Source organism: Platalea leucorodia (assembly GCF_965183815.1).
Source record: "Platalea leucorodia genome assembly, chromosome: W".
NCBI lineage: Eukaryota > Metazoa > Chordata > Aves > Pelecaniformes > Threskiornithidae > Platalea > Platalea leucorodia.
The window spans coordinates 10691038-10710471 of NC_138859.1; the positions used below are offsets into that span (position 1 = coordinate 10691038).

At 37.0% G+C, this 19434-nt stretch overlaps 1 protein-coding gene across 2 annotated transcripts in view; it reads right to left on the reverse strand.

The window, feature by feature from the left end:
• Window positions 1-2788: 2788 nt before the first annotated feature.
• Window positions 2789-19434, reverse strand: part of LOC309602049 (regulator of G-protein signaling 7-binding protein-like) — a gene marked incomplete at both ends in the record, with an annotated part of 41649 nt that continues 25003 nt past the window's right edge. The window contains 4 exons of one of the 2 annotated variants that reach the window (XM_082335350.1): window positions 2789-2880; window positions 5587-5657; window positions 7087-7234; window positions 16447-16577. In XM_082335350.1, coding sequence (XP_082191476.1) covers window positions 2789-2880; window positions 5587-5657; window positions 7087-7234; window positions 16447-16577 — 442 coding nt within the window. Of the gene's footprint in view, window positions 2881-5586; window positions 5658-7086; window positions 7235-16446; window positions 16578-19434 lie in introns of those variants that run through there. The other variant, XM_082335351.1, reaches the window with a different exon arrangement.

The window sequence follows — 19434 nt, forward strand, 5'->3', positions numbered from 1 at the left end:
CATGTTAACTTCGATGTGATGATATGTGGTCAGGTACTGCACTAGACACACTTACTGCTTTAACCTATCCATCTTCCTTTGAAAGTAGTTGTTAAAAAAAGATATCACACTGACCTGATACAGCAATTTCTCTGTGTGTACCAATATAACAAGATTTTAAAGAATTAACACAGTATGCTTATGTGAAAGATGTATAAAGGCTATTTTCTTTCTCCCTTTCTCTCTCTTGTAGCATTGCTGCATATACAGTCTTGCGTTCATACACTTTTTTTGTCATTAATGTCCACAGGATTAATAAAATAGTATCAACCTGGCTTTTTAACTTATGATGAACCAAAATTAATTGGTCAATTGTAATGACAGATCATCTCCTCAGACAATATTTTTTAATAGCCATTAGACATCAGGAGTTATTTTTCCAAAGTTTTAACAGTTGCAAAACCTGTTATATTTCTGGGGATGGAATCATAGAGCAAGTCTATTGGTTTGTAGACTTTTAATGAAAACATGTCAGTGCTGCCATCTTTTGGACATTCTTTAACAACTATTATGGAAAACTAGGATCTGATTAACAAGGACATTGTTCATGAAGGATGTGGGGAAAATGTCAAAGACTTAATTTTGAAAAAACATCCTGCTGTGGACTTTGATTCCATTCTTCTTAGAAATGCGTTCATGCTCACAAGTACACACTATTTTGTGAGTGTATAGTGGTTTCCCTGTGTTAAATGCTGTGTACTTTGAAGAATAGTTTGTGACTTGAAATTTTATAACACATTGCAGTTACATTTTTCTGTGCTATTTAATGAATATTACTGTGCTTGCAGCTATATGCTCTTTTAGTATTTAGTCATGCATTCCTTGGATGGAATTAATTTTGCTTATGGAAACACAATTTCCATGAGGGCATTTTAGATTTATTTGTCCTCACTGCATTTAAAGTATTTATTTGGGGGCGTGATTATTCAAAAATATATTTTCTGTCTGGGAGACTGAAAGGTGAACAGATCAGTCCAACCTGGAAAAAACCAAAACACCCTGCTGTATCTGAGTGAAAAGGAAAATATCCTTCCAGAGAAATGCTGGAAGCTCAGTTATATGACTTCCTAAAACTGGAATGGTGTGGCTCTGACTGGATCACTGTTCCAAAAGAAAAATTCCTGCCTTCTCCTCTTGGGATTAAACTAGATCTCAATTTTTGGGCCTTGCTATAGACAGTACACTAATATTTCTGACAATGTAGGTGTTTCCTTCCTTTTTCAGCAAACAGCATTCCAGGAGAAAAAAAAAATGGTAGAAAAATCAGTCAGATCAAACTTTGTAGGTGCCAGATATAGTTCAGCAAATAGCTATACCTAAAAAACTGCTTTTGGGAGTGGACTAATATCCTACCAAAAAAACACAGAGAATATAACTGTATGGATGTTTCCTGTGACAAGAAAACAATACCTCCTTACCCACCACTAAACCCTTACGCAGTAAGAAGGAATTTCATTCCTGTTGACATGCTGGATCATGGTGGAGTGGCAGAAGGACTCATAGTCACCTTCCTCATGTATTACTGACTACAAGGGTATGGTGACCTGCTCTATATGGCAGTTACAGATTGTTATGGGTTTCATAGTGTTGCAGTCTAGCACAAGTTTAGTTGTGGTGCCTTGCCTATCATCCTGAAATATCAGTCTGACATTCATATCTATTGCTGCTACTAGCTGTCATTTTAGCATTTATATATTCATCATCATTTTTGTCTGTCGTTGTAAACATACATCTTGAAATGGAAAAATTACCAAAACTTTTTGTAGCACTCTGACAACAAAATTAGAAAAAAATATATATTTTGGCAATGTAACTAGAAACAAGACAACATTTAATTTAAATAAAAAACTTTATTAACAATGTAAAACATGTAATATCTTACAGTCTGAGATAATTCTGTCATGCCCTATAAGTTAATACTTAGTGATATGCAGACATCATGCTATAAATTCTTTTGGAAACAAAATGGGTTGGTGTTGTGTTTTACATTGTTTATTTTAATACACCTTCTTTTAATAAATTATTTCTTTTTTCCAAAAGCTTGTAGAGATACTATTGTCTTAAAAGGAAATCTGTTACTTCTATGCATTGTACAGTATGTAGATATTATGATTTCTCTGTATTTACAAATTCTAAGTATTTTCATATATGGTTTGTGTATCATAAATTAAGATATTTTTCTATGAAGCTTTTAAATTGAGATATAGTGGATAACTAAATATGAATGAGAGCACAAAAAGCAACTGGAAATTTTGTGCAAATTCTGTTACAATATTGTTTAAATGTTTTAGAACTATAATACTTTTGCTGTTAAATAGTTTTCTATGCTTAAAGACTGTTAGAATATGATCAAGTATTTCAATATGATACTAATAAGAGTACTGTACTATGCACAAACTTTTAGCTGTAGTTCAAACAATTAAAAAGACTTAAAAATGAGCTATTATCCATAATTTGTGTGTCTTTACTCTGAGTGGTTGAAAGTAAGCATGCAAAACATACTTTAAAAAGTTTTAAAAACATTCTTAGTTATGCTAGATCTATTCCACAGCTGGTTCTTGACCACCATAACTTTAGACTATTAAAACTCTTGTTTTGAAAAGGAGGATGGAGAAGAAGAGAAAAAGCAATAGGCTAGTGTAGAAAATATACTTTATAATCAAAAGTAGCAATGTTTATCTTTTCAATGGTCAAATGATAGTGGTTTAATCAAAGTTATGATTTTCTTGGTGTTTCTAAATCTAATCTTCTAACTTGAGACAAGACAACACAGTCCAAAGAATCTTCGCTTCCGTCTTCTTACTAATGGGTAAGGAGTCAAGTTTAGGAGGCTGCTATCATCTGTGATGGAAAAACCCACATTTTAATACAGCATGTACACATGCACATACACAAAAGACTTTATATCATTTATGTGTCCTAACAGCACCTACAAGATCAAGTAGTAGATCCCATTGTTCTAGGCATAGAGCAAATAATAAAAATAATAATAAATATTTTTGTATATGAGAGTCTTAAAATATTAATTATCAGGATCTCCATGATAATGCAATAGAAATTTTGGCAAGAAGAATGCCAGTTCAATGATGAAACCTAAAGAAAATTACACCTTCAGTACTGGGAGACCTAAGCCAAAATATTCCTGCATGGATGAATAATATTAGGGTCCCAAATAAAACCTAAAGATAAATAGTTTGAGATCTTTAAGACATGCAAGTTCAGAAATGTTGATCCTAAGGTTAAATTCTGGCTTAATTTAAAGATGAAAAAAATATTATTGAGTGGTCGTTTGTGCACATCAGTGAGAATTTCCATTTAAAACTCCAACATTGGAACATCTTGGCATATGAAGACTAAAAGCACTTGTCTGGGAAAGTTAGCACAATATGCTCACCCTGCTTCTGGTTAGCTTTCTACCTGGTATATTAATTCCTTTTAAATTCATACAAAATTTATAAATTATTACCTATACTTATGTTAACTCATGCACTGTCGGCGAACTATCTCAAAAAATCTTTATAATTTACTTTGAATTTGAGCCATCTTCAGGCATGGTTTCAGGCTCAGAACTATGCCTCATTATGTTCCTATTCTTGTTACATCAGGGATCTAGTTTTGATTGTAGGCTCTAGATGCTACTGTAATACAAATACTTAACTATAAGAACATAGGTAAGAGTTCTGAATTTCTTAGCATAGTAACTTTCCTGCTGTCACTTACGAGAATTCCATACAAAAAAAACCAGGTCTGTGAGCAGTCAGTAACATTATGGAAAGCTTTCGTGGGCTTACAGTCACCTCCTTTCTGGCTGTCACTGAAATCAACAGCAAAACACTCATTTAACTGAAAGCAGGATCAGGTCTTGTAAAGATTGGTTCATTCAATGGCATTCAGTCATCTCATAATCATTCTCTTAAACCGTGCTTATAATTCATATAAATGTAAAAATTACAGTCCAGACTACTGGAACAGGCTTCCTAGAGAGGTGGTCGATGCCCCAAGCCTGTCAGTGTTTAAGAGGCGTTTGGACGATGCCCTTAATAACATGCTTTAATTTTTGGTCAGCCCTGAAGGGGTCAGGCAGTTGGACTAGATGATCATTGTAGGTCCTTCCAACTGAACTAAACTATTCTATTCTATTCTAATTCTATTCTATTCTATTCTATTCTATTCTATTCTATTCTATACTAATTACCTATAATGTTGTTTGTTTGTCCTATTTACTTACACTGTTATCTAGGTTTAATTTATTAAAGGTCTTGGAATATTTAAAAAAATTTAAGTGCTGTATGAATAATAAGTATGACTGTCCATTCTTGAGGCATCAATTCTCAGAGGTCATCTGTAAACTATGATCACAGTTGTAGTCTGTGGGAGCAGCAAAAACACCACTTATGATTCCCTGATCCTGGGGCATGTCTCAGAGCTTTTCAACTCTAGCTGACATGTTTCCCATCCTGCTGCACAGGTGATCAGCAATTTTCTGGCCAGTGTTGAAGGTGGTGTAGACACCAGACAGCAGAGAAGAATTCTGTATGCCTTTCTCTCTGTTCTAAATTCAAGTTGGTATATGCTTTATACCCCCTAAATTTGTCTTTTCTTTCCTTATTTCCACCATGCTCCTTTCTTCTAGGCTAGGCACAGACTTTATGGCATTTTTCCAGTGTCTGTAATGGCACATCTGTATCATAAGCAATTCCCTTTCTTCTTTCAAATAGTTTTCTATCAAGCCATCCTGACATATATACACCCATCCATTCTATATTCATCTTTTACCATATTATGATGAACATTAGACTGCTTAGTTACTTGGGACAAGATCTAGGACACATTAGGCATACTTCATCAGCTGCCAGTGTGCAAGGACTACACAGCCTTTAAGAAATACATATTATCAAGAAGAAACAAAAAAGGAAAACAATTATCTTTTTAATGTTGTTCACATGAAGAGAGTCCCTGTAGATGTGGAGTATTTAAGACTGCTGGGCCACAAAATGAAGGCCCATTGCTAAATACACGCATAGGGTGGAGATCCTGTCCCCTGTGCATTTGTATAGGGTGCCTCATAGCTGGCTACTGGGAAGAGCAAGCTGTTAGCAGTCTCAAGGCAAGTATCTCTTCTGCATAGGGTGTGTCATATCACAGAAGCTACAAGCCTTGCAGGGGTAAAGCAAACCACATCACTCAGCAGGATCCCTATCATAGTCTGTGCAATTTATACCTTCATCACCTATGAAAAAAGAAAGCCTCCTGACACAGGGAATTAGTTGTGCTGCTGCCTTCATGTCACCAGGAAAAGTCTATTATTTTATCTATAGATATCATATCATATCATATCTATAAACTTCCAGAATGCCTCATGTGAAACTCAAGAGGACAAAGTTCACTTATTAAATTCTGGCTCCACTGAATCAGTAGGGAAGGGACTTCACCTAGATTTTTCTTTTTGTAATTTCTACCAAAAAACCCTATATTTTTCAGATCTAATGGAAGGTAAAACCTTTAATTGTCTTAATTTTCCTTACATGAAGAAAATATAAAACCTACCTTGATTTTTCAGTGGTAAAGGCATAGTCTCCCTGAGTTTACTTAAAAGGTTTTTCATTTCTCTCATATCTCTGTGGAAACAAAAGTTGAAAGAGATGATACAGTAGAACAGCAGTTGAAGACTGAATGGGGAATGGCTCACAGTATAGCTTTATATGCTGAAATAATGGAGCAATAAACCAAACTAAATAATAGAAAAATCTATCGGGCAAGCATTTGGTTCAAATACATGTATCAGAAGACGCATACCAAAATAAAGGGCAGTAGATTTAATAAGGGAGCACTTTTAAGCCAGTCTGATTTTAACTAGTAGCATCCAGTCCAAATTTATGATCTATTCTGGCCCTTGAGTATTAAATGAGTTGGTGGGCACAATGTGATCCTAGTGGCAAAATACACAATACGCCTTAAAATTAGCACAAGCCAGTACTAATGTTGGCTTAATACCCCTTATAAGCATTTTGTAGCTTGTGCCATGAATGTGTTTCATTGTTTATAAGGAAATTATAATACACGTAGCTAATCCATGTCACATAAGCTCCCTGCACATTAAGTGCAAATTTTAGAAACAGCACTGTCACTCTTACCCCCTCTTAAGAGGACTTTGGCATGAAATTTGCTAAAAGGCAGAAGATGGAAACTATGATAACAAAATATCATCTCACAAAGCAAGTTATATATGGATATGTTTTGAGAGAGGCCATACGTTGCAAAAAGATTCCTGTTTTACAGATAGATGGCAGACCAGCAATTTTGTGTGCAGGCTTGTAATGTCTTAAGGCTTTCAGGATTTAAAAACAATGTGTTCTTGCCTCATTCATCTACATATAAAATAGTTCTTAGAAATGAAGCAGCATGACTTTCTTATTGCTCAGTTTTATTCTCCGAGTTACTCTCTCAGTAGAACAGAACTTTATATAAATAAATATGGTAACCATTAAAATCTCAGCAGCAACTTAATATACAAAGCCATCAAAACAGGCATTTTTTGCAAAGAAATGTTGGCCATCAGGATTGTTCCCTACTAAAGGGTCTCAGTTTTGTCTTTCAACTGCACAGTTAAGAGGGTAAGAGAAGTCCACTTTGACATATCTGTGGATGATGTTCCCCTCCTAAGGCTTCCACATTCATAACTATGGGCAGGCAGAAACAACTGACATGAACTAGATTCTGTGCTTTCGATTTATGAATGCAGAACCACAGGCCAGCAGATTTCAGGTACAAATTAATAACCACTTAAGATGAGACAAAAGCTGCCTCTTTTAGAGGACCTGGCCTGCTAGTACTATAATTTCCTACCCTTTGTTTTTGACAATTACCCTCTGGTAAGGTTGTCACTTCTCTCTGCCCTTCTTTTAGGAGGTGCTCTCAGATATGTTAAATGTAACAGAAATGTTAACAGGCTATTTAATTTACTAACACCTTTTATAGTAGCAATACTGACTGCCTAATTGGAAAAGACTAAATAAACCCTAGACAGAAATTAAGTTCTATACATACCTTTCAGTGTTTTCAATATCTGTAGAAACCTGCCATAAATGCTGTTGAATATCTGTTGGTGATGATGACGTGTCTTCTAAAATAGGTAGTTTGGAACTCTCCTCCACTTTAGTATCTAGGATCTTGGATGGGGCACAAGGCTCTTTTCCTTTAAAACAGTTAAACAAAACATGTATCCCCATTATTTATTAATTAAAATGTATGCTCAGATTATATCATTGATGTTTTGAGCTTGATCTTGCACTGAGTAAGAACTGTTCAGAAAAAGAGCAGACCACACCAATCTGCTAATCAGAGTGCTGCTATATGTTACTTCTACCAAACAAAACTAAGAGAAATCCCATGCAGGCATGTGTGGAGCTTAGAATTTTACTTAGTATTATGAAGAGCTTCAGTTAAACTCCAGTGGCTCACATGTGGCACAAAATAAGAGCCAGAGGACAAAACAGAACAAAATAAATTGGGAACTAGAGCATACATTCTGAAAGCAACTTCAAAAACTGGCATTAAAGAACATTGCAATCCATGTCTCCTAGTATTACTGCAATACTAAGGGAAAACAAAGGACAAAAATGTGCAGTTTTGTACTTGATGATTTTAAAAGCAATACATAGTCACCACCATTCACAGCCCAATATGCATTATATTCTGAATTTCCATGCTTACACTTGCCTAATTCATGCTTACTATATGAAAATGAAATGCAGTGTTGGAATTGAGTGGGGACTTCATGACAGATCTGCCAGGGCTTTTGTCAGGGAGACAATGGAATAAAGAATGTGGGCCATGATAGCGGAACATGCAAGACAGTTAAGTACTGGTGGGATTTTTTTGTATCCTTGAAAACCTCCTGTGGATTGTCTGATGGTATTCCTTTTCTGCAGTGGCAAGTAGAGCGGTGGCACCAAGTACAGGATGGGACAAATTCTTTTTGTGAGCATCATTTAAATGAGAATTTTCAAATTGTAGTGCATCCCAGACACGTTATTGAGAAATTAAAGTTTTTCCCCTCTTAGGTCTCTTACAAAATGGAGTAAACAATTCTCAGAAAGAAACAAATAAAGCCTTCTAAAAATAGAGAAAACAACATCAATGTTTAAACTAGTGGTATGAGGAGCTGAGTAGGAAATGTTTATTCATCTCACAATTTTTGCAATTTGATAAATTTTCACATCAGGACAAACCTGAGTACTTCCTGTAAGGTTTGACAAAGAACAGTAAGAACAAGAACAGCTAATAGAGTAGTAGTTATTTAGCCCATTTTTCTGGGACACTAGAGACTAAGGTTGTAGACTGAAAGGGTTAAAGCCAAGATAGACAAAGCCACTGCATCAAAATGCCTCCTGAAAGAATTAAAGCCTAGGGGCAAGGAGGATATTTTAAATATCTTAGTCACTTAACTAAACAAAAGAAAGGCCTTTGGGATTTAGAGAGTAGTTAGAATGGTTGCAAGATAAGGGGGCTCCGGGATAATCCCATCCCAGACAACTGGGCCTTGGGAGAACAAATGCACGGAAGATAGGAGGTCACAAAAGAATGACAACAGCCGCCTTGAAGGACACCGTTTACGTGATCCTAGGACTGAGTTTGCACAGAAGCAAAGGTCAATCGGCGAACACAGTGAAGAAGACTACGAGCCTTCATCTGAAGACCCCCAAAGACCACCTGAAGACCACCACGGGAGACGACTGCGCATGCGGATCGGACATTTGCATATGTTAATAAGTTCCAGGAAATCTCATGTTTATGTAAATGATTTCTCGGAAATCCTGTGAATATGTAGGATTTTATAGTATATAATCTCTGAAAGTCTACCAGATCGGTGGAGCACTTATGGTGGAGAATCCCCAGTGCTGCCCAGCGCTGCAATAAAGGATACCTGCTTAACAGTAACTTCGTTGCTATTGAGTTTCATTTCAGGGACTCTCTGAATACTCCGTTTCTCCCTTGGGGAGATTCGGACTGTGAGGAGAAGCATCCGTGAATTTTTGTATCAAGACAATTTCTTTTCCACATCACAAATAAGTATCCCAGCTATCAGGCTTGTAACCTTTTTTTTTTTAAACTAGAAATTCCTGGATCTTAATAAACTCTTTTGGGGCAGGTTCTCTAAACTGTTTTATTCTGGTAAATTATTCCTTTGTTGAAAAAAATATTTCTTAGCTACTTGTCTGAATGTCAAATAGACATTACTTATACTACAGAGGATATTTCCTTAATGTTTTCATTATCCTTTAAAGTCAATAGGAAGCCCTTTTCCCTGCTTCCCCCCCAACTAAGTCATCTAACAATTCCAAGAGATGGCATGACTTGACATAACAAGTTTATCATCTATAAAAGAATGATGTCCTGTGTCCTTTCTCTGCTGCTTACTTTGGCATCCACTGATAACATCTGCTTAGCAAGATGCCTCTGTGAGCCACTTTAACCCATCAAATGGTAGATTACCCCAACAAAAGGAAAAATAAAAGGTGAATAGTTTTCTGATGTTGCAGTGATTTAAGTCAGTAAAGGACTCTCTGAATACTCCGTTTCTCCCTTGGGGGGGATTCAGACTGTGAGGAGAAGCAGCCGTGAATTTTTGTATCAATAGATGCATCCTTCAGGGATGTGAAGTGTGATTCAATGGAAGCAATAACAATACTAGATGAAATAACAGTAAAGGTTCTTTTTCCCAACTTGAGAACAGAAGCACTGAGACTGTAACGTTCTTTTTGTTAGCACAAAGGCAATCATCTCTTGCAGATTTAGCAGAATGAACGGCACAGATTTCTTTTTAACTGAAAAGAGCTCTTTACCAGTAATTCTGTTGTATTGTGAACAATTCATGAAGCCTTCCTTGAATTTCAGAGCATCTGCTCAATCACTTGAAAACAGTTAGTCAGCTAATAATAAAGGCTTTGCTTGAATAATGTATATGACAAGCTTAACATTTATACTACATGACATAGACTGTAGAGAAACAAAAGCTCTTTAATCTTCTTATCCTTCTAGTGGGGGTAAGGATATATTTTGTATTACATTCTTAAAATAGGGATATGAACCCTAAATTTTACTTTCAATTTATTCAGTGGAAAGACTTTCATTAATTTCAGTTGGAGTTTGATCATGTACACAGTGTTTTCAGAGGTGTCCACATTCAGTTGCTGTTCTTGCCAGTTGACTAGACAGAGGCTCTTTTTACTGTGAAATTTTAATATAAAACTTGATGTATTATTTGTCTTCTAGCCTCTAATTCAGCATATCTCTTTAAGTGGAAAATGCCTTTGGTATGAAATTAAATTCATTGAATTAAATAATGCCAAAGATCCAACTTGAGTGATGATAAATAAGAGAGTAGAAAATGATCAGTTCAGGAAGGCTACATACATCACCTATGATCACTGTGCTTTATGTTCCTCACCTGTTGTGCTCCTTACTGCTTCTTTGGTGACCTCTGTGTTTGCTTCTGTCATGCTACTCTATGCACCTACTCTTAGTCATCACCTGCTTCCCAGAGAAACTTATGTAATGAAAAAAAATCTATTATAGGTCCCTCAGAGCTAGTTAGATTTCACTGCAGATGAATTGGAAAGATCTTTGAGGGGAATAACAGAATTTGACAAAGCTGATAGAACCCATCTCAAAAAGAAGGCAGGATTTGTATCAGTTAGATTTCTAACCTGGCAATTAAGGATAATTGCACAAGCTCTAGATCACAGCTAAAGTAAATGAAGAGAACATAAAAAGGGGAATAGGAAAGAATCACGCAGAAAGTGAAAAAGAAACGTGGCAAATATGGCTAACAGTCTGATGAACTTCATTCCTGACTTACACTTGGGATCTGCAGAACTCAGATATTGTCTTACTGGAAATATTATTATCAAGGAAAATGCAATGGGAACAAGAAGTCTATGGTGGAAATTGTGTTTTCCTCCTTCCATGCCTGTTTTTGTTCTATTCATTTTGTCCTCTTCACAGTGTCCACATGAGAATGGGTGATTCTCTGGATTTTTTTAAGTGCTTATTTCTCCACACCTGTGTGCTTCTTTTCTCTCTCACATCTTATCCCTCTTACTTACACATATCTACCAGTCTTTAAATAGAATGCTGAGATTGTAGTACATCAGTTAAACAATCCTTCCTTTCTCCTTCAAAACTCTAAATAGCATGTAATTTAAACAAAGCCAAATAAAATAAAAATCCCTTCACTGAATCGAGGATTTCTTTTTGTAATCTGTAACATAAGCTATCACAGGCTTTCAGGTACTATTTTAAGGAAATATATGTTGTTTTCACAAAACATACTGGAAAAACAACAATTATACTATGAACTTCTTGTATGGTATATGATACACGATACATGGTTACCTGTGATTTGGTATCATTCTGATGTACCAACAATGCAGGAATGAGTTCAGTTTGAATTTACATAGAATGCTTTGGGTTGGAAGGGACCTTTAAAGGTCATCTAGTCCAACCCCCCCTGCAATGGGCAGGGACATCTACAACTAGATCAGGTTGCTCAGAGCCCCATCCAGCCTGGCCTTGAATGTTTCCAAGGATGGAGCATCTACCACCTCTCTGGGCAACCCGTTCCAGTGTTTCACCACCCTCATCGTAAAAAATTTTTTCCTTATATCTAGTCTGAATCTACCCTCCTTTAGTTTAAAACCATTACCCCTTGTCCTGTCGCAGCAGGCCTTGCTAAAAAGACTATCCCCATCTTTCTTGTAGGCCCCCTTTAAGTACTGGAAGGCTGCAATAAGGTCTCCCCGCAGCCTTCTCTTCTCTAGGCTCAACAACCCCAGCTCTCTCAGCCTCTCCTCATAGCAGAGGTGTTCCATCCCTCTGATCATTTTTGTGGCCCTCCTCTGGACCCGCTCCAACAGGTCCATGTCCTTCCTGTGCTGAGGACCCCAGAGCTAGATGCAGTACTCCAGGTGGGGTCTCACCAGAGCAGAGTAGAGGGGCAGAACCACCTCCCTCGACCTGCTGGCCACGCTTCTTTTGATGCGGCCCAGGATACGGTTGGCTTTCTGGGCTGCAAGAGCACATTGCCAGCTCATGTCCAGCTTTTCATCTATCAGTACCCCCCAAGTCCTTGTCCACAGGGCTGCTCTCAATCCCTTCATCCCCCAGCCTGTATTGATACCGGGGATTGCCCCGACCCAGGTGCAGGACCTTGCACTTGGCCTTGTTGAACCTCATGAGGTTCACGCAGGCCCGCTTGTCCAGGTCCCTCTGGATGGCATCCCATCCCTCAGGCATGTCAACTGCACCACTCAGCTTGGTGTCATCTGCAAACTTGCTGAGGGTGCACTCGATCCTGCTGTCTATGTCATTGATGAAGATATTGAACAGCACTGGCCCCAGTACGGACCCCTGAGGGACACCACTTGTCACCGATCTCCATCTGGACATCGAGCCATTGACCACTACCCTCTGGATGCGACCATCCAGCCAATTCCTTATCCACTGAACAATCCACCCATCAAATCCATATCCTTCCAATTTAGAGAGAAGGATGTCGTGGGGGACCATGTCAAAGGCCTTACAGAAGTCCAGATAGATGACATCCATAGCTCTTCCCTCGTCCACTGATGCAGTCCCTCCATCATAGAAGGCCACTAGGTTGGTCAGGCAGGACTTGCCCTTGGTGAAGCCGTGCTGGCTGTCTCAGACCACCTCCCTGTCCTCCATGTGCCTTAGCATAGCTTCTAGGAGGATCTGTTCCATGATCTTCCCAGGCACAGAGGTGAGGCTGACAGGTCAATAGTTCCCAGGGTCCTTCTTTTACCCTTTTTAAAAATGGCTGCAATATTTCCCTTTTACCATTCCCAAAAGCCTAATGTTTTCTGTCCATAGTATGTACACATGATTTTCCCATAAGACTCAATTCTTCCCTTTTTTACCTAAGTATTCAGGTACCTACCACTCTGGTTAGTGCTGGTATCCTTCTGCCCTCGGCTATGTTTATACATGTCAGATGGGGCCCACACATCTCAATTACAGTGATAGAACTGTAATTTTTTCTTCAAGGCTTCCCAGTAGACTTGTGGTAAGAATAAACAATATGTAGGTCACAAGCATTAAAGTATTTTGCATCTTACTCTGAGAAATTATTCATATATAAACACATCATTTAGAAAAAGACACAGGAAAAAATAAGACTTTGAGACCATTTCATAAAAGAAACTGCAAGATTCTGGGAATCTAATATATCCTAGACTCATTTTTTCCCATAGATATTCAAATTCTATTAAAATGACTAGAGCTATGTGTATATAACTGAAAGCAAGAATTACCTCTCCTTGGTTGTACGCTTCTTTTCAAACAAGTTATAAACAATACAGTAGGTTCACTTGATTCTGGACCATAAGAATAATATATTCTTATAACTGTACATGAGCAGACTTATTTTGTTCAAATTCAGCATAAATGGCTACCAGCTTCAATCCTTGTACTTTTTTGACAAGATAGCTTTAACTATTTTTAAAGCATGTTTTGAACTCTGGAAAACACCTCCAGTTCATTTTAACCTTCAAAATTTCTGCCCCCTCTTTTCTTTGATTTGTTATATGGGCTTATTCCCTTAATTAGAAAAATGAGTGCCTTGCTCAAATGCTGCATAGCTAGCTAATAGAATGATTGCAATCTGCAATTTAGGATTTTAAAAAACATTTTCTAATATATGTAATTATATAACCAAACAAGTCAATTAAATCTGTAGATGATCCTAAGAAATTGATGGTTTCTATGTAAACATGTATGGGCATTAAACTTCGGTAATGTGCACTTCCACAGTGTCATGCTATAATGATCCAATGATAACAGTAATATTTTACAGTTCCTTACAATGAAAGTAATATATTATTAATGTAGATATATGAATCAGCAAAGCTCTTTTATCTGTTATGTTTACACATTCAAATGCAATGAAGTCCTTTATAAGGAAAAATGAAAAACTTTGACCCTGAAATATAATTCATCTTATGTAATTCATCTTATATAACTTTAGACATCTAATAGGTTGATGTTTAGTTTAAGTTAATCATGTAGATTCCATCCAGAGGCAAAAAGGAGAGACAGACACATTGGGGTTACTCAGGTCACCTCAAGTTTCTTTCATTCCGCAATTACAGACAGTGGTTTGTAAACTGTAGCCAACGCTAAGAAGTGTAGTAAAATCTGTCTTTAAAAATGATGATTCATTTTAGCAGCTACTGGTATCTTGGTATACGATGGCTCTATTAATTCTGTGTCTTCATATTTTATATATTTCTTTTCAACTTGAGAAAATCACTGAGAAGCTCAGTTGAGCAGTTATAAACCTCTAATTCTTATTTTCATAATAAAAAGTATCACTGGCTTTAGCTATATCCTATAGCTAGATGTGAAAAATACATTATGGGATCTTTCAGCGTGACAGAAAATACATAAGGTTAATTACAAGACCTTCATTACAGTTCATTACAGAACTTTGTCTTGTCTTTACCTGGTATATTCTTCTGAGATATTATTTGGGAAAAGAGTAGTTACAATTAGCACAAATACAGTCCCAATCAGTGCGTGCCATCACAAAGTAATGAGGTTACTGAGTAACCTGTTCAGTAAATTATCTGCATTTCTACATCTTCCTTTCAGTAGATGGCTAATCAAACATGAAATTATTAGAGAGAGGCATTTTCACTAAAGAAAGGACATCTTCTTTGTGTGTAAACATACTCTGTGGGGTAGATTTCAGTTCTGAATCTAGTATCTAGTTTTATAAAGGTGGGCAGCTTTTTAACCATAAGATGCTCTTAATATTTATCCATCTTTTGCTATAAGCTGGAATTGCTGGATAAATAACAATAGGGATAGTAAGGGATCAGTTTAGTACTAAAACCCTGCCATATTGCTCCACCAAACACTTGCCCTCAAATATCTTACCCAACAAATACCTCAGTACGGTCACTATGCTTAAAGTAATCAGTTTCTGCTGACTTAGCTGTTTCTTTCCTAGACTGAAATTTTTCACACCAGTACAGTTATCAGTGTGATCAGAATTGCTCTGCTTATTTTAAAGAACTCTTCAAGTTATACCAGTTACTCCTTTTGTTCATCAGTAGCTTATTACATGTGGGCCAACAAGAGGCAAAACATACATACTGTGTGTGGAGGACAATTGAGAACCAGGATTTCTATGATACTACTATGGTAGATTCAGCCTGAAAGACAGCGTGGCTAAAGCAGCTGAAATACTGACGTCACAGCACTGGAAACACAGGACCAGAGTCAGCTCCATCAGAGATCACCTTACACAATTCCTAGGAGCCCACCTGGGAAATGATACTTTAGAGTCATCCAAAATATTTGAGAGACTTGCTCGTTAGTATGAAATGTGAGGTGAAGTTCCTTACTACCGTAAGTCATCTGTGTGTTCTCATACCTTCTTTGTCAGAGTAGGAGGAGCAAATGCTGTGTCTGTAGTATAATCTGAGACTTTGGAGCGCTTGAATTTGTGTAAAGTAAATGGCAAGCACAGTGACTTGATTAGACAGCCCCTAAAATGGTTCATTCAGGATATGCAAGTAATTTTTGGAAGCATAAATTCAAAATAATGGAACAAAACAAACTCTTATGCTGCAAAGGGAACAGAAAAAAAGAAAACTTTAGTTTGAGTAACACTTATTTAACAATGATGTATCAAACAGAAGATAGGGACTTTTAAAGGGATTTTAAATCATTAGGCAGCCTGTGTTATAGGTCAAGCTCCTTGTTACCTTCTATTTTAATTACTGTCCTACTGACATCCTCTGACTACTGAGCATGACTGGAATTACAGTCTGGCTAGATGTTCGAGGACATGGTTTAGTGGTGGACTTGGCAGTGATAGGTTAACGGTTGGACTCGATGATCTTAAGGGTCTTTTCCAACCTTAACGATTCTATGATTCTATGGACACAGGGCATCCTGGCTGTAACTCCTATAAAGCTCATAACAAAGCAAACACATGTTAGTGTTGAAACCTGACCTGAAACAAAACACCATGATATGCATGAACTGAAATTTTTCAAAACCTTTCATTTTGCAGCAGTTACTCTAATAAAATGACTAAGATAGCTTGCTCACTGATCTGACTAATGACAGCTAAAACTTTTGGTTTGGGACCACTCTTTTAAAAAAATTTTCAGCCTTCTAAATTATAAGGACATTAGTGATACATGCCTAATATGACACACTTCTGTAAGAATGATGATAATGAAATAGAAAGCTTCAGTGGTATAGTTCATTTTACAGTTTGGTGCTTTGTCTTTCATGAATACCCACGCATGCCCCAAAAGACTGTTCTTTTTTTTTTTAAATCAGCATCTGTATATTTGTGCAATTCAATACCTTTCCGATGAAAATGCAGCGATCCTAGCAGACATATGGACTTAAGCATTTCTGTTGTGTACATTTCTAAGCAACACTGCAACTGGATGTATAATCTACAGATTTCAGGATGAATTTCACCATCTTCTGGACTGCAATAAAAGAGAAAAATTTTAGTTAGAAATGGGACTGGGAGGACCTGAGGGTCATCAAATCCACTTCCCTACTGTTTCAAGCAATCACATCGTAATATGCTTCATAAACTAGTAAGTGATGCATATATGATAAAAAAGCTGTTTCTACCAAACTATATTTAGAAACAATACTTTAACTCTATAAAGCTCTAGGCTTAAAACAGCTAAACTTGGGTTGTCTTTGGTAAGATTGCATGGTCCTTATTTTCCCCTCTGCATATTTTTGGAAAAGGGGTAAATAAGTGACTGAGCTCTCTCCTCCTCTTTAAAAGCTTTGGCAAAGTACTTTCTGGTAGGTTGAAGGGTTCTTTTGCCATCCAGTTACCCTTGGTACTGGTGCAGAAGGAGTTTGCAGGGTCACTTTCATGGTCACTGTTTAGGTTACAAATCCCGGATCAGGCATAATCAACCCTACTTTGAAGACACTCTAATCAGAAAGAAGTCAGTTGTAGTCTTTTGGTTCTATAGTTTCTGCCTGAATTTCCTTTTTCCCCCCTGTGTTTAAATTATTAGTCATGTAATACTGCACTGTGAGGAGAATGGAAGGTTCAAGATTTTTTTCAGAAAATAACAATTTTAAAAATAAAAATTGAAATCAAGAGTAATCCTACACCTCCAATTAATTGCTTAGGACACTAAGAAAATAATGTACCCAGATCCAGGAACCAATTCTCATGCCTGGCTGTAAAATTGGACATCAAGTCTCACTTTTGTAGGCTGAGAATGCTGCACAGGAATAAACATACTATTTTATAAACTTAACTGTTTCTGTGAGTGCTAAAGAAGTGATTTGCCCAGTCCTACCTGAGAATTAGGTTTTCAATGCCCCTTCCAAAGGTACTTTCAATAGGCAGTAAGTGGCAAGATTGAAGAGTTAGGTTTTCAGACATTTCATGTTCAGACATTCTTGCTATTGGTTTGCTACATAATGATGTTAAATGGCAAGACAACCCCCAAAACTGGGTTTTATAACAACTAGAGAAACTCACTTTTGGGATTTCTGAATGGGATTTCTGAATACTACTGCTAAGAAACAAACAAAAAAAAAAATTCAGCATGTTTTCAGATTTCTAGCCTATGAATATATATATAAAGGAAGCTTTCACAATAAAAGGTTGCTAGCATTCTTTACAGTGATTGAATTTCCTGTGGTTAAAGTGATACTTCAAATGACCCTCCTGCATATGAAATAAAATTAGACTTGTGGATTTCCTCACAGGCACCAAAGCAATTTACTTGATAAATTATTTGCAGCAACACTAGATTGGGCTGCTATGCTCAAATAATTTCTTAATACCAATCTAGACCAAACACTGCAAGACCTACAGCAGACAATGTCTATTTAAACTAGTAAAATAGGTTCTTTCTGACCTAAGGTAAGAGGTCATTATTTATACCTAGATCCAGGGTCCAGTCAAAATATTAAGTCCAGCTCTTTTGTCAAGAACAAAGCTTAAACACTCTGTTTTAAGGAAAATCCTATCAGTTTGTGCTAATACAATTTTACTGAAGTTCAGTTCAAATGAATACTGCATACTAAAACCTGTTAATTCTTGTATTTGAGATTCACCATAATTTCTAACAAAGGAGACCATACCTTGCCTAGAAAGCATGTACCTTCTGCCACTGATTTCAGTGACACCAAGGAAGAATATGCTCAGTCATATCCTGGGATAAGAAAACAGACAGGGCCAGTATAAGATAGGCCCTGGTTTATTTCTGTATATGTGGCTCAGTGGGCAGGAAAAGGGAGCAATCTCAAAGGAATATTTGATGCAAGGACTTGCCATAATCTGTCTCCAATGAGGGAGAAACTGTGTGGTTTTCCAAGGTCCTCAAGGGTTCCTGTCCCTCCAAGTGACATCAGAAATCAAATGGGACCATGAAGGTTTCACAGAATTGGCCAGAACCTTCCTAAAAGGAAAGAACAACCTTAGCACTTCCACAGCATATCAAGGAAGACTACTGATGTTTGTACATGCCAATGAAAACTGGTAAGAATCACAGTAGTGGTAAGCTGTACAATCGAGAATGCTTAAACAAGCAAAAAATGCAGCCAAAAAGGAAAAAAGAGACAATTGGAAAAGACTGAAGATTGAAGAGAAATCATGCTGGACTTAGAAGGGACAAAGGAAGATCGGTCCCACCTGCCAATCCATTACAAAGTAGAACTCATCAAAAAGGCAGGAAATGACTGGAGTACAAATTGCAATTGCTGTGGTCTGTGTTACTTTGTGAGCAATACCATGCACATGATAATAAACCTGCCCATCCTAGGAGCTTTATTTCTTTTGGCTAGACTATTATATATTCATTTCTCTTAAGCCACATCTAGTTTCACTTTTAAAGTGAAGTCTGCATTTGTTGAAAAATTATACCATACGTTATATGGTCTTTCCTGCATCTTAGTGTAAATACAGAATAAAACTATAGTGGCAGAACAAAAAGCATTCCCTCCCCAATACCTTAAAGATATCTTTTCAGGTGCTTGCTATAATATTTCTTCCTATTCTCAGTGATTCCAACTCTGAAAACATTTGATAGCCTTAAGTCCCTGAATATTTTTCCTGAAAAATTAGCTACCTTACAGAATTTTTTTGTTTATTCAGTCAAATCCTGCATATGAAAACACATATTTGCTGGAAATGGATCAAATCTCACATTCTTTTCAAAGGATATGAGCATAAGTATTTTTAGTGACTGCATAAGCAGCAGTATAACAGAATAAAGAACTCTAATTCTGAAACACTGAAAATTATGCTTAGAAGACACACAGCGATACAACATACATACATGCACACAAAATTACTTTGGG